The sequence below is a fragment of the Rhinoderma darwinii genome, chromosome 9, assembly GCF_050947455.1.
Source record: "Rhinoderma darwinii isolate aRhiDar2 chromosome 9, aRhiDar2.hap1, whole genome shotgun sequence".
NCBI classification, from domain to species: Eukaryota; Metazoa; Chordata; class Amphibia; order Anura; family Rhinodermatidae; genus Rhinoderma; species Rhinoderma darwinii.
In genome coordinates this window covers 74,335,075-74,350,590 of record NC_134695.1, presented here as the reverse complement: position 1 = coordinate 74,350,590, position 15,516 = coordinate 74,335,075, and the positions used below count along the sequence as shown (strand labels likewise).

Below are 15,516 nucleotides of genomic sequence, written 5' to 3'. Positions count from 1 at the left end.
TTATAGTAGTTATATTCTTGTATATAGGGGCAGTATTATAGTAGTTATATTCTTGTATATAGGGGGCAGTATTATAGTAGTTATATTCTTGTATATAGGGGGCAGTATTAGGGCGGGTTCACACATGGCGGAATTCCACTTAAATTCCGCTGCGGACACTCCGCAGCGTTAATCCGCAGCGGAGCCGTTTCTCCATTGACTTTCACTTTAATTTAGCAGTGTTCGTTTACACGATGCGTACAATTCCGCTGCGGAGCATAGGCTGCGGAGCGGAATTTGGTGTCCGCAGCATGCTCTGTCTGTTGCGGAGCAGTGGCGGACTCATGGCGGAATTTCTCCATTGACTTCAATGGAGATTCAAAGTTCCGCAATGAAGTCCGCAGCTGTCATGCACATGTCATGTGTGCTGCGGATGCGTCTTGCTTTTTTAACTTGACATTTCTTCATTCTGGCTGGACCTATGTATTTCTAGGTCTACAGCCAGACTGAGGAAGTCAATGGGGCTCCCGTAATGACGGGAGCGTTGCTAGGAGACGTCTGTAAATAGTCACTGTCCAGGGTGCTGAAAGAGTTAAGCGATCGGCAGTAACTGTTTCTGCACCCGGGACAGTGACTACCGATCCCAATATACATGTATCTGTAAAAAAACATATAAGTTCATACTTACCGAGAACTCCCTGCGTCTGTCTCCAGTCCGGCCTCCCAGGATGACGTTTCAGTGTAAGTGACGGCTGCAGCCAATCACAGGCCAAGCACAGGCTGCAGCGGTCACATGGACTGGCGCGTCATCCAGGGAGGTCGGGCTGGATGCCGAAAGAGGGACGCGTCACCAAGACAACGGCCGGTAAGTATGAAAATCGTTTACTTTCACTAGGGAAAGTGCTGTCCCTTCTCTCTATCCTGCACTGATAGGGAGAAGGGAAGCACTTTTCCCGCAGTCTGCAGCAGCTAGTCCGCATCAATGTACTGCACATTTTGTGCAGATCCGCTGCAGAATCTGCAACGCAGATTCTGTGCGGCATCGATGCGGACAGTTGCGGAGGAATTCCGCCATGTGTGGTCATGCCCTTATAGTAGTTATATTCTTGTATATAGGAGCAGTATTATAGTAGTTATATTCTTGTATATAGGGGGCAGTATTATAGTAGTTATATTCTTGTATATAGGGGGCAGTATTATAGTAGTTATATTCTTGTATATAGGGGCAGTATTATAGTAGTTATATTCTTGTATATAGGAGCAGTATTATAGTAGTTATATTCTTGTATATAGGGGGCAGTATTATAGTAGTTATATTCTTGTATATAGGGGGCAGTATTATAGTAGTTATATTCTTGTATATAGGGACAGTATTATAGTAGTTATATTCTTGTATATAGGGGGCAGTATTATAGTAGTTATATTCTTGTACATAGGGGGCAGTATTATAGTAGTTATATTCTTGTATATTGGAGCAGTATTCTAGTAGTTATATTCTTGTATATAGGGGCAGTATTATAGTAGTTATATTCTTGTATATAGGGAGCAGTATTATAGTAGTTATATTCTTGTATATAGGGAGCAGTATTATAGTAGTTATATTCTTGTATATAGGAGCAGTATTATAGTAGTTATATTCTTGTATATAGGGGCAGTATTATAGTAGTTATATTCTTGTATATAGAGGCAGTAGTATAGTAGTTATATTCTTGTATATAGGGGCAGTATTATAGTAGTTATATTCTTGTATATAGGGGCAGTATTATAGTAGTTATATTCTTGTATATAGAGGCAGTATTATAGTAGTTATATTCTTGTATATAGTGGAGCAGTATTATAGTATTTATATTCTTGTATATAGGGGGCAGTATTATTGTAGTTATATTCTTGTATATAGGGGGCAGTATTATAGTAGTTATATTCTTGTATATAGGGGCAGTATTATAGTAGTTATATTCTTGTATATAGGGGCAGTATTATAGTAGTTATATTCTTGTATATAGGAGCAGTATTATAGTAGTTATATTCTTGTATATAGGGGCAGTATTATAGTAGTTATATTCTTGTATATAGGAACAGTATTATAGTAGTTATATTCTTGTATATAGGAGCAGTATTATAGTAGTTATATTCTTGTATATAGGGGCAGTATTATAGTAGTTATATTCTTGTATATAGGGGGCAGTATTATAGTAGTTATATTCCTGTATATAGGCAGTATTATAGTAGTTATGTTCTTGTATATAGGAGGCAGTATTATAGTAGTTATATTCTTGTATATAGGGGCAGTATTATAGTAGTTATATTCTTGTATATAGGAGCAGTATTATAGTGTTATATTCTTGTATATAGGAGGCAGTATTATAGTAGTTATATTCTTGAATATAGGAGCAGTATTATAGTAGTTATATTCTTGTATATAGGGGGCAGTATTATAGTAGTTATATTCTTGTATATAGGGGCAGTATTATAGTAATTATATTCTTGTATATAGGAGCAGTATTATAGTAGTTATATTCTTGTATATAGGGGGCAGTATTATAGTAGTTATATTCTTGTATATAGGGGCAGTATTATAGTAGTTATATTCTTGTATATAAGGGTAGTATTATAGTAGTTATATTCTTGTATATAGGGGCAGTATTATAGTTGGTATATTCTTGTATATAGGAGCAGTATTATAGTAGTTATATTCTTGTATATAGGGGGCAGTATTATAGTAGTTATATTCTTGTATATAGGGGGCAGTATTATAGTAGTTATATTCTTGAATATAGGAGCAGTATTATAGTAGTTATATTCTTGTACATAGGGGGCAGTATTATAGTAGTTATATTCTTGTATATAGGGGACAGTATTATAGTAGTTATATTCTTGTATATAGGGGGCAGTATTATAGTAGTTATATTCTTGTACATAGGGGGCAGTATTATAGTAGTTATATTCTTGTATATAGGGGGCAGTATTATAGTAGTTATATTCTTGTATATAGGGGGCAGTATTATAGTAGTTATATTCTTGTATATAGGGGCAGTATTATAGTAGTTATATTCTTGTATATAGAGGGAGTATTATAGTAGTTATATTCTTGTATATAGGGGGCAGTATTATAGTAGTTATATTCTTGTATATAGGGGGCAGTATTATAGTAGTTATATTCTTGTATATAGGGGCAGTATTATAGTAGTTATATTCTTGTATATAGGGGCAGTATTATGGTAGTTATATTCTTGTATATAGGAGCAGTATTATAGTAGTTATATTCCTGTACATAGGGGGCAGTATTATATTAGTTATATTTTTGTTCATACGGGTAGGAGTAAACAGTATGTACATAGGTGACATCTGTACGAATTAAAAAAATATATATATCATTTTTACTCACCTTCAGAGCGATGTATACATGTGTGCTGATTGTCACTTAAAAAGAAACCATTTTTACAGCGACATTCGTAACTGCCCATGGTGTTAACACACGTTTGCTGGCAGCCGCCATTGTTTGACATACACTCGTCCACATCTAGAAGAGGACAGAGGAAAGCATCACTGTATATAAATGCTGGTTTAATGCAGATGCCTGTACACATATTTCAGCAGCTATGGGATTAACAAAGTCCAGGTTTTTTTAGTGTGCCCCATAGCTCATGTATTTTTTTTTTACTTACCTGTATTTTCCGGACTATAAGGCGCACATAAAATGCTGAGAATTTCTCAGAAATAGAAAGTGCGCCTTATAATCCGGTGCGCCTTATATATGAACCCGACAGTAAAGAGAGGGGTTCATACAGGATCCTTTACCTCTATCGTGGGCGGCAGGGGTCGGCGGCGGCATACCACAGCACACACCATGCTCCTCCCCCCCGTGCGCCTATGAATTTATTCTTCACTTGGGTTTTTACAGTATCCATAAATGGATTGAGCATTACGGCCACCGTAGTCAGGAGCCACACTGAGTGATACTTACAGCTCTGTGCGCAGGATCCTTGCAATATATCTGTGCTTTAGCGTTAACTATACCCACTACCCCAAAAAATGCCTCCTGTTAAGAGACATGCTTATGATGCAGGTTTCAAGCTTAAAGCTATAAGTTATGCAGTAGAGCATGGAAATAGGGCAGCTGCAAGAGAATTCAACATTAATGAATCCATGGTGCGTAAGTGGAGAAAACAAGAAGATGCCCTCCGCCAAGTAATTGTTAAAAAGTGTAATAAATTTTGACTTGCAGTCTGAGCAATGGTTTATTTAACGGTAATGTGCTGCGCCTTATAATCCAGTGCGCCTTATAGATGAAACAAGATTGCTTATAAGGCGCTCATAGAAAGTGCGCCTTATAATCCGGTGCGCCTTATAATCCGGAAAATACGGTACATATGAATTTTGTAAAAAACTTCAATTGCAGCAGATCTGCTTCATTAAGGAATAAAATGCTGCAAATCTGCGGTGAGGGTATGTTCACACGCAGTGTTTTCAGGCGTAATTCGGGCGTTTTACGCCTCGAATTCCGCCTGAAAAAACGCCCCTAATACGCCAAAAAACATCTGCCCGTTGCTTTCAATGGGAATTACAATGTTCTGTTCCCACGGGCCTTCATTTTACGCGTCGCTGTCAAAATACGGCGCGTAAAATGACGGCTCGACAAAAGAAGTGCATGTCACTTCATGGGACGTTTTTGGAGGCGTTTTTCATTGACTCCATTGAAAAACAGCTCCAAAAACGGCCGTAAAAAATGCGAGTTGTTAAAAATCAGCTCCGTATTTTCAGAAGTTTCTGGTTACTGCGTGTGAACATACCCTAAGACGGTGTCGTAGTCCGCTATGGCTGTTGAGGACTGACGTGTTGTGGATAAACATGTGCGACTCTGCTTTCCTAAGGAACAGGAGGGCTGCACAACAGCTCCAATGCAGCAATGAAGAGGTTACGACTGCTCAGCACCTGTAGGAGGCAGCCATTGGTCATGACCTCATCCTTCCTCCAATCATGTGTAAAGTGATTGACTCCCAGCCGCCTCCAGATCCTCCACTCACATCACAATGAGCAGGACCTTCCTGAACCCCATAAACCTGCATGCAAATACTGGGCTAATATCGAACATTAACTGGATCAATCATATTTCTGTAAATAAAGCTTCATTTTTGTAGAAAGAAAAGTTCTACACCTCCCGAATATACTTTGTGTTTCAATTATCGACCAATGTCAAGATCTCTGCTTGTTGTTAGTGAATGGAAACATTCTTCTTTACAGCAAGAGGCTGAAAACCCATCCAAACCTAATACTTTTCACAGGTGAGGGTTTGGTACAATTGTATCCAGTCTATACAATTCTCTCTGAGCTAACAGTCTGAATTTCGTACATTTTACCTGCACTGAAACATTGCAACAAACTATCAGGACAGGGGAGAGATTTTGCAAAAAGAGGTGAGGCTAAACACAGCCATATTTTGAGCCAACATAAAATTCTTACCTAGGCAGTTATGCCCATCTTGCGCCAACTCGAAGCCGTCGTAGCAAGTGCAGCGGTAGTTCCCTGGAATGTTCGTACAGTCGTGGACGCAGTCTCCATTGTACTCGTTATCGCATTCATCGATGTCTGTAGAATAAAGGCACAAGTGATTATGATGGATGCTCAGCTCCCCAGAAAAGCCCTTCACAGCTGAGTGACACAAGTGAAAACACTCGCTGGCCCTTTAAGAGTCAGATTGTCTTGCAAATCAAGTGTTTTTGTTGCGCTTCTCTCATTGCTGAAGTGGCTGCCGAGTGAATGTCGCATCAAGTGACAGAGCGGCTGATTGATGGGGCGGCCGGCCCTGGCCGAGGGGGTTAAACCCACAAGGGTCTGCTCCGTGGTGTCCTGTTAAGTCTGGTACATGACCCGTTACATGTTTATTGTGCATGAGGTGGACGTGATTAATTAAAGGTCAGAAAATAAACTAGGCCGGGTCCTTATAAATACATTGCTACAAAATTAAAATGCAAATAAAAACCGTAACCGCAGTCATAAAATGCAGTACAAATGCGTGAATCCAGAGAAGCAGTTCTACGATGAATTCAACGGAAACACACGCATGAGGCTGAATTCACACATGCAGTTATTGGTGCCGTTTTTTCAGCCCAAGTCAGGAGTGGACCCAACAGGATAAAAAGGTAGAAGTTCTTTTTTTTCTACTCCAACAACTACATAATAAACTGCACCAAAAAGTGCACGTCATTTCACCCTTGGGCCAGGATCACACATGCAGTTTTTGGCGCAGTTTTTTTAAGCCAAAAGCAGAAGTGGATGCAAAAGTAAGGAAAGCTATAAATAAAAGACTGACGCATCTTTCATTCTTTTGTGTTCACTCCCGTGTTTCGGTATGAAAACGACGCCAAAAACGACGCCGAAAACTAAATCAAAACTGCGTATGTGATCCTCATCTTAACGTATGTTTTGGGAGATATTTCGCACAAATTTTACACACAATATAATAAAGCTCAGAGAGTATAGTAGTAAAACTTGGAGATCAGATTTGACCAATGACTGGTGGACGGATTCATCGAACACTGATGTGGGCATCAGTACATTTTAGGTCTTATCCTAAACGATGGACCAAGAAGACCCCTTACCTTCACACGCTGTGCCTTCCCCTTTAAATCCTGCTTTGCATATACACTTGTATGACGTTGGCGTGTCCTGGCATATGGCATCAATGTGGCAGTCATCTGTTCCCAGGGCGCACTCGTCGTCACCTGTATAGAGAGTCGGGTTATCAAGCGTTATCTAATTGAATCTTCGATTGTACCTAAAATCACTTCCGTTGAATAGTCGCGTCGCTGCACAAGTAAAATCTACGATGGGAGAAAGAAAAAACAGGATCCAAGAAATATTGGGGATGAGTTTGAGAAATGTTGTAGTTCATGGAAGAGACGTCCATCCCTCAGAGACCATCGCCCTCACAGACGGGTAGTTTATGTTGACCATACACATAAAATAACTTCCGGCTGAACGCTCATTGGCGCCTCCTGACTACTCCATTAGGCTGAGTTCACACGTCGCGGATTTGACACCGTTTTTCAGCGCAGATTTTTCACTTTGCAATGCAAAAGGGTGAGATCTGCGTCAAAACCGCAACAAAATCTGCAACAAATCCGCAACGTGTGAACTCAGCCTTAGGGTATATTCACACGGTGCGGTTGGTGGTCAGAAAACGCATTTCGGCCACATCCAAAAACGGCAATCCGCATATTATTTTGCGGTCATTTGTGTGCGGTTAACTTGTGTTCGTCATGCGGTTATATGAACTTTTCAAGCCTTTTTTTTTTTTGCTTTTCGATATGCCGGGTGTTAGTGGGCTGACGCTGACCCGGCTTGGCTAGTGCTGCGTCATAGCCATGTAAAGAATTGGAGAATACCGCAGTTACCAACGCAAGGTGACCGCATTGTGTCTTCTACCTTAATAAGCGGTTTTGTACTGCTACGTTTTAGGGTTTGTTCACTCGACCTATTCAGACGATTTTTGGTCCGTAAACGCTGCGAAAAACGGCTACTAATGCGGGGGCTGAACGCCTCCAAACATCTTCCCATTTATTTCAATGGGAAAAACGGTGTTCTATTCCCACGGGGCGTTTTTTATGTGGCCGTTTGTGTCACTTCTTGAGCCATTTCTCATTGACACAATAGAAAAACAGCTCCAAAAACGGCCGCAAAAACGCAGCGAAAAACGCTAGTTGCTTAAAAAACGTCTGAAAATCAGGCGCTGTTTACCTCCGTATTTTCAGACGTTTTTTAGTAAGCGTGTGAGCATAACCTTATTCCACCTTCATACTACCGTCGGGGAAGAGATTGCGGGCTGAGCCGAGCTTTGCCCAATGCTTATGGGCTCCTTTAGCGCTGGCTGGATCATATGAGCGTCTGTTGCGGGATTCATTTTTTTACTGTTTGCTGTTGGACTCTATTTGCATATTTGTGACTACATGTCCATCCAAGCAAAATAAAATGGTTCCATTGACAGGAGCAGCAGCGAGGATCGCCGGCCATACTGGGGCAGTTACCGATAGCAACCAATCAAATGACAACTTTTATTTCTCTATGGTTGGAAAATGAAAGCAGAGGTTTGATTGGATGTTAGTGGCAGGGGCTTCCGTTTTTGCTTCACACCCCAGCATATCTATAGGGAGTAGCTTTGGAGTCTATATATATTATTTCTATATAATGTTATAGGAGATTTTAAATGATAATATTCAGAAAGAAATTCCTCAGTTATTTTACTTTTCTCACTTGATTACTAACGGATCCAATTAAGATAATTAATAAGGTGACCATTTTGTCACTATAAAAAAGGTCTCAGGACTTGTTGCCCATAGCAACCAATCAACTTCCAGCTTTCATTTTTGCAGACCTAGTTTAGAAAATAAAAGCAGTGATGTGATTGGTTGTTATGGACATCTGCAGTTTTTTTTTCATCCTTGAGTCCCATTGCCCTGTTTCATAGAATCCAATCATATCACTTGTTTCATTTTCAACCTTCCACCAAAACAATGAGAGCTGAAATGTGATTGGTTGCCTACAAAGATGGCTCCTCCATATTTTTTTTCTTGATGTTAGTCTTCGTGAATTGATAGAAGCCGAACATGGCGGCAATGTCAGCCAACATTTCTGGACTATTGGATGACAGGAATGTTGCTGTATTATTATTCTGTATAGTTATAGTGTGATCACTCATCGTCCGCAGCGCTCGGTTATATCATGGCCGCATTCCTCCGTGCTCCCTGTAAAGTGACGCTCGGCCTCTGGTTTCTGTCAGTGTTTGGCACTGCTCCTCCATGACTGATGATCTTCCCCATTTCTGCTTATTTGGAGACACAGGGAGATATTTTTAACTAGTCGCGCAATTCTTCATCTTCCCCTGATCCGGGAGCGCTACAATTATAACAATTTATAATGGGGGAAATAGAAGTGACACGTGTAAGCAAAAACCGAAAACTGTAGATACTGAACTATGGCTTTATAGGGGGCACACCACGAAATGTAAGGCCTTGTTCACACAGCGAGTATTCAACACGTTTTTGCCGCATTTTACGTGCTGAAAAACGCATCAAAAACGCGTAAAAAATTCATGCTTTAAGCTTCCCATTCACATCAATGGGAAAACGCATTGTAGTGCATACGACGCGTTTTTTGACGCTCGGGTGTTTAAAAAACGCGTAGTGTAAAAAAAGAAGCGCCAGGTCAACTCTTGGCACGTAAAACATGGCGAAAACGCACGTAATTCCCATAGTCAATGGGAGTCCCAAAAAAGTGCCAAAAACGTGTCAAAAAACAGCTATACTTTAAAAAGCGCTTCGCAAATACGCTAGCATTTTTGATTCGTTTACACGTCGGGTTTTTTCAGCGCTGTGTGAACAAGGCCTAAGAACACAGGTCCCAGTCTGGGGAAGCGAGTGACACCCCGAGGGGCTTTAATGGCTGCTATACTGGTTGTCACCGGACTTTCCCAAAATCAAGATTCTGCCTAATTTGGCCAGTAGACCCCTCTCCCATATTGCCCGGTGGATTTGTCATTCAGGACTCTAGAAAAGCTGGGTGATGACTCATTTAACAGATTCAGAAGATGGCGACTTGAGGGCCTCAGGCCCATATACACAGGCCAATGATCGGGTGAACACGCCTTTGTTTGATCGCCCGTTCCCGATCATCGCCCTGTGGAATTATCAGCCAATGAACGAGCAAACGCTTGGATCGGATCTATCACCCAATGGGGGTCGTTTTGGCAAACGTCAGGCCAGTCTGCGGCGGCACGGCCTCCTCGCGGCACAGACTTCCAGTAAAACAATTGGATACTGCGCGGTATAAATATTTTATTATGGAAACCTATAGGTGGCGTGTGACGCTTCATGTCTATACATTGAGGTCTTCTGTGAGGTCAAATCCTCCCCGTGTACGAGTCTGACGGAAAGCTCAAACGTGAATGTGAACATGGCCTTATATACTGCGGACAAGTGTCATAACAATGTCACACCTGTCACCCCGTCTTTGGGCGGCGCCGGGGATCCCTGCTTGCTTTCAATGACTTGCTGGGACATGTAGTTCTATAGCTGAATACAGAGCTGGATATCTTCAGTCCCATAATGATGTACTTTAGGCCCCACGCACACGGCCGTGCTCGTAATCACAGGCCGCAATGGCCGGGCACGGACGGACAGCCGCCCGCATTCTCAGCCCGTGCTCCTATGCAAAGTATGAGAGCACGGACCGTAAAAAGCAAAAGATAGGACACGTCTGCGGTACAACGGCCCGGACACTTCCCGTAAATAAACAGGAAGGTGTCCGTGAACAATAGAAGTGAACGCGTCCGTAATTGTTGACCGTAATGGCGGTCCACAATTCCGGAGGATTTTTACGGTCGTGTGACTGTGCTCGGAATCGCTGCCTCAATAAAATGGTGGTCTCTGTTCTGCCCCAGCGTCTTGTTAAAATGACTAAATCCCATAAATGATGTGTCTGCTGCCCGGGAACTGGACTGGAAAGTTGAACTTGGCAAAAACCCCTCCACGTAAGAGACGGATTTGTTGTTTGAACGTCGCGTATCAGGTCGCAGCGAGAGGGAAGACTGGGCGCATTGTGAGGATTAACGGGGAAAAGCTACTACATGCCACATGGAGACGGTAAAAAAAAAATCCGGGGTTTAATTTATGGCCACAATCACATTGGTAAGTCCAAGAATCAAAAATAGGAAACTCTAAGAAGTTGGGAACACCCCACCCCCCCATTCATTCACCCCAAACTCCGCACAACGGCAAAGTCTGTAAACTGTGACTCCACCTATGAAATAATCCTACGATTTACATATAATCATCGGTAAATTGTAGATTCTTTGCTTCTCTTCTACAGGTCTTGTTACATTGTGTTTTATACTCCAAACACAACCAAAACTGTATTCATAGTCCCATCATTTATATACTGCAGTCACATCCGGAGCTGCATTTACAATTCCGCTGTTACATCATGTTTTATATTCCAGTCACATCTAGAGCTGTGAACACAATTCTGCTAGTACCATATGTCTTATACTCCAGTCACATACAAAGCTGCATTCACAATTCTTCTGCAATTTTGCTCTAGGACTTCATATCTAACTGCTGCCCTGTCGGCTCAGTGTCTTTAGGGTATGTTCACACGGGCTATTTTCAGTCGTTTTTCGGGCCGTAAACGTGGCAAAATACGGCTGAAAAATCGGAAGCAGAACGCCTCCAAACATTCAATTGGAAATACGGCGTTCTGTTCCGACGGAGCGTTATTTTACGCCTCATTTTCAAGTAACGTAAAAGAAAGTGAATGTCACTTCTTGAGCCGTTTTTGTGGCTGTTTTTCATTGACAAAAACAGCTCCAAAAACGGCCGTAAAAAACGCCACAAAAAACGCGAGTTGCTTAAAAAACGGCTGAAACTGATCAGGAGCTGCAACGCAAGAAAAATGCTGCGTTTTTTACGCACGCAAAACGGACACGCTCGTGTGAATAAAGCCTAGGCCCATTTAGACTAATGTGAATAACGTCCGCGCGCTGCGCATGGAAATCACGCACCGCACTGATTCACACATTCAGGAATTTTCACGCACCTACGCGCCCATTGAAGTCAATGAGTGCGTGAAAATCATGCACCGCGCACGGATGCACATGTGCGGTGCGTGATTTGCACTTCAATTCAATTGAAAAAAAAAATGTGCTTTGCGAGTGCATGAAAAACGCGTGCCACCTGCGGAGCACAATGCATAACGCAGCGCACGCGGACCAGATTCACACGCGTTTTTCACGCGCGTGAATCTGCTCGTGTAAATGTAGCCTAAATGCTCTGGTCCATTGCATTGTGGGAGATGTAGGGTTTACACCAGACACTGTACAATAATCTCATGTAGGAAAACCGTTTCTCCCAGAATGCAATGCACCCAAGCGATGATCAAGTGCACGATCCCTCCAGTCACCCCGCAATCTCCTCACATCTGCTCAGTCCCGAGGTTCGGCCGTAGATTTATTCTAAACGACTTCACTTACAGTATTTCCCGTCTACAACTAAAACTCCTGTCATGTCACTACTATCTGATTCTGGGAAAGCTGGGTGACTACCAATATAAGAGACTAAAGTTCTGTAAGGAATGACATAGGGATCATCGTTGGACTCCCGAAAGATGGAGTGCAAGCTTTTAGGCTGAATTCACACGTCGCGGTCAAAATTCGTTTTTTTGCCGTGAACCACAACCAAACCCTGCCACTTTACTGCGACATGTGAACCCGGCCTTATGGTCAGAACAACCTCTAGTACCGTGAGAAATCGTGTATGACCTGATTCACACGAGCGTATTGAAAAACGTCCATAATACGGATCCGCGACCCGACCGTCGCAAGAAATCCAGCAGGATTAGATTACTTCAGACTGTCGGGTCGCGGTCGCAGCAACCGGCGGGTCGCACCGCGGCCACATAGACTTTCATTACTTGTGAGGCACGCATGCGCACACACAGATCTTTAACCGTGCGAACTGTGTCGCGGCCAAAGTCGCAGTGTAGCGTTAATGTCAGTATTTTGTCCGTGTTTCCATTTACATCCGTATTTATTCAGCATTTTCATCCGTTTTTTACCTTCTGGTTTCTAAAACTCCTCCCTAGCGTTATCGTACGAAGAAATACAGCGTAAAAATCAAGAAAATACGCGAGTCGCGTATTTTACAGACCTCCCTCCGACTCCAATGGGGTGTAAAGTTCCGTAATACTTCATGCGATAGGGCATTTTCTGATTTAATACGGTCATATATGGAAGAACGAGCGTATTCCAAAACGCTAATGGGGTCTGTTTGCTGCTTTTACGCCACGTATCACGGATCTTACTAAACACGGTGATGTTAAATACGCTCGTTTAAATGAGGTCTTACGGATTCGTAACATTATGGGATGTCTCCTAGCGAGATAATTGAATGACGTATGACAGCGCCTTCTGATCACGTATAGACGACATATAGATCCATCCGTATTTTAATCACTCTCTATAGACTTTAATGGGCGTTTTCTGTCCGCAAAACGGATGATAGTGCGTGCGGCTTGTTTTTTAAAATATGCGCATATTTTATATGCCCATGGGAATAGACTCATAGATTAATATTAGCGCCAAATTACAAACGGAAAAAAACGGATGGAATACTGATGAAAATAGCGCTCGTTCGAAATCCGCCTATCTCTTATCTGGACGCACAACGCTACGTGTTTAACCCCTGAAGTTCCACAAGGATGTTTGGAGGGGTCAACTCAGGCCAGACATTAACATGTTACACCCCAAAACATTTGATCAGAGGATCAGGGGGCGTTTAGTGGGGGCAGATGAAGCCACTCACTTTATAGACGCCCCACACGGCCGCAGGTTACATACATGTAGTGAAGCAAGGCTTGTACTTGTAAAGCTACCACAGCAGAAAGGCCAGCGGCTGCGGACATCCCCTGCATACAGGTCAGAGGTCAGACCGCTGAACAAACCATGCTCATGCTGCTACTTGTAGTTCTACACCTTATTTTCTAGGGGTTGTTTCACTTTCACTTCCAGAGGCTGAAAACCTTTCCTGGCCATGCCCTGCACACACAGCTGAGGGTTTGTTACAAATGTATCCAGTCAAGACAATCCTCTGTGAGCTATACACTTCATCAGCACAAAGCTCTCCTGTCCTGATGGTTTGCTACAATGTATCAGTCTGGAGTCCAGGCTGTAAAGCTCACAGAGGATTGTCACCATCAGATGTCTGTGCAGGACTGGGTCAAGACGTTTCCATTCACCGACACCAAACAGAGATCTTGAAAATGATGAGGAAATGAAAGGTGAAGTCTATTAGAAAGTTACAACGCTTTTCATTCTACAATAATGAAGCTTTATTTACATGCTCGCGGCAGGGCCACATACCGGCAGGACAATGGGGGCCCTCCTATAATCTCTCACCGACGTCACCGGGTCAATGTCGCAGGAGAAAAGCGACGTCAGTGAATGAATTCTCCACATTCCTGGTATTAATACAATCGCTCCACGCGGACGCCGACCTGTTTACAGATGTGGGCAGCTGCCTGGATACACGTATCAATGGTGCCAAGTGACGGAGCTCCGTGGTGACAGATCATCGTTATGACAAGCTCCGTAATTACAGTTCTGCGCCATATTTACCCCTTTTTGCTCCTCATGGAAATGTGTATTTATGGACATTCTGTACCTGCAAAACCTTATAAAATGGCGCAAACTTCAAAATCTAAGAACTGGCTCAAAACGTATAAAAATGTACGAAAATCTGACGCAGCGACTTCAATGTATTACAGCGATCACACGAGCATCACAAGCGCATATAATAATACCCTGCTGTGTATGTCACCCAGTGCCTGCAGGAGGCGTAACAGGAGGGGGTACTCACCGCTGGGTGTCCGGCCCGCGGGGTGCGGTGAGGAGCAGAAAGGAATCAGCAACAGCAGCAACAACAGGAGGGACCGCATATTGACAGACAGGGGGACGCCCCTCCAGGCTCCTCCTCCCTGACCCTCCCCTGAAGAGCCGCTGATTTCTCCTGTCCAAACGCTCTTCGCCTACTGATAGACCCCCCGTCACCTACCTATAGACCCCCTGTCACCTACCTATAGACCCCCTCGTCACCTACCTATAGACCCCCCTGTCACCTACCTATAGACCCCCCGTCACCTACCTATAGAACACCCTGTCATCTACCTATAGATTCACCTATCACCTACCTGTAGGTCCCTCTGTCACCTACCTATAAAACCCCCTGAACCTACCTATAGATGGCCTGTCAGCCACCTTTAGACCCCCGTCACCTACCTATAGTAGAGCCTCCACTCAGCTACCTATAGGTCCCCCTATCACCTACCCATAGGTCCCCTGTAACCTGCCTATAGACCCCCCTATCGCCTTCCTATAAACCTCCCTGACACTCACCTATAGATGCCCCTATAACTTACCTTGTAGACTCCCCAGTCCTTCCCTTTGTGTAGACCCCTCCTTTAATAAGTCCCTTCCCTCCACCCCCACATAGACTCCCTCCTCTACACCTGTCCCCCCTTAAAATGACCCCTATTCTTCTGCTGCCCCCTCTAAAGTGACCCCTTCTCTCCTCCTTACCCCCATAGACCCCTGATCTGCCACCTTAAAGTGACCCCTCCTGCCCCCCTAATAGAGCCCTCATCCTTACAGTGAACCTTTCTCTCCTGCTGCCCCCTGTCCTGAGTGCGGACCCCACTATCCTGCTCCCTCCCCGGTGTGCGGACTCCTCGGTGTGTGTGAGCCCGGAGCTGCTGCCGATGATGCGGCCGCCCCTCCTCCTCCCTCCCCCCGGTCCTGCTGTGTCTGCCCCTTCAGCACCTTTCTCCCTCCTCCCCCACCCCCAGCCCCTGACCGATCCTAGACGGCAGCCCGGGGGACTACAAGTCCTAGTATGTCCCGGACGGGGTGGGGATGGCACTTGTAGTCCCTGCACTAACTTTTCTCAGCCTGGCTGGAAGGGGTTAACTCTCAGCCCCTCCCCCTGTGCCCAC

The 15,516-nt window shown here is 43.7% G+C and overlaps 1 protein-coding gene across 1 annotated transcript in view; it reads right to left on the bottom strand.

Annotated features, from left to right (window-relative positions):
• The window catches only part of SCUBE2 (signal peptide, CUB domain and EGF like domain containing 2), a 74,506-nt gene extending 59,925 nt beyond the window's left edge, over window positions 1–14,581 (bottom strand). Inside the window, exons 1-4 of the mRNA XM_075838178.1 lie at window positions 14,385–14,581; window positions 6,579–6,701; window positions 5,440–5,565; window positions 3,365–3,499 (exon numbers count right to left, since the gene is read on the bottom strand). Coding sequence (XP_075694293.1) covers window positions 3,365–3,499; window positions 5,440–5,565; window positions 6,579–6,701; window positions 14,385–14,463 — 463 coding nt within the window. The 5' untranslated portion in view covers window positions 14,464–14,581. The remainder of the gene's footprint in view (window positions 1–3,364; window positions 3,500–5,439; window positions 5,566–6,578; window positions 6,702–14,384) is intronic.
• Window positions 14,582–15,516: the final 935 nt, after the last annotated feature.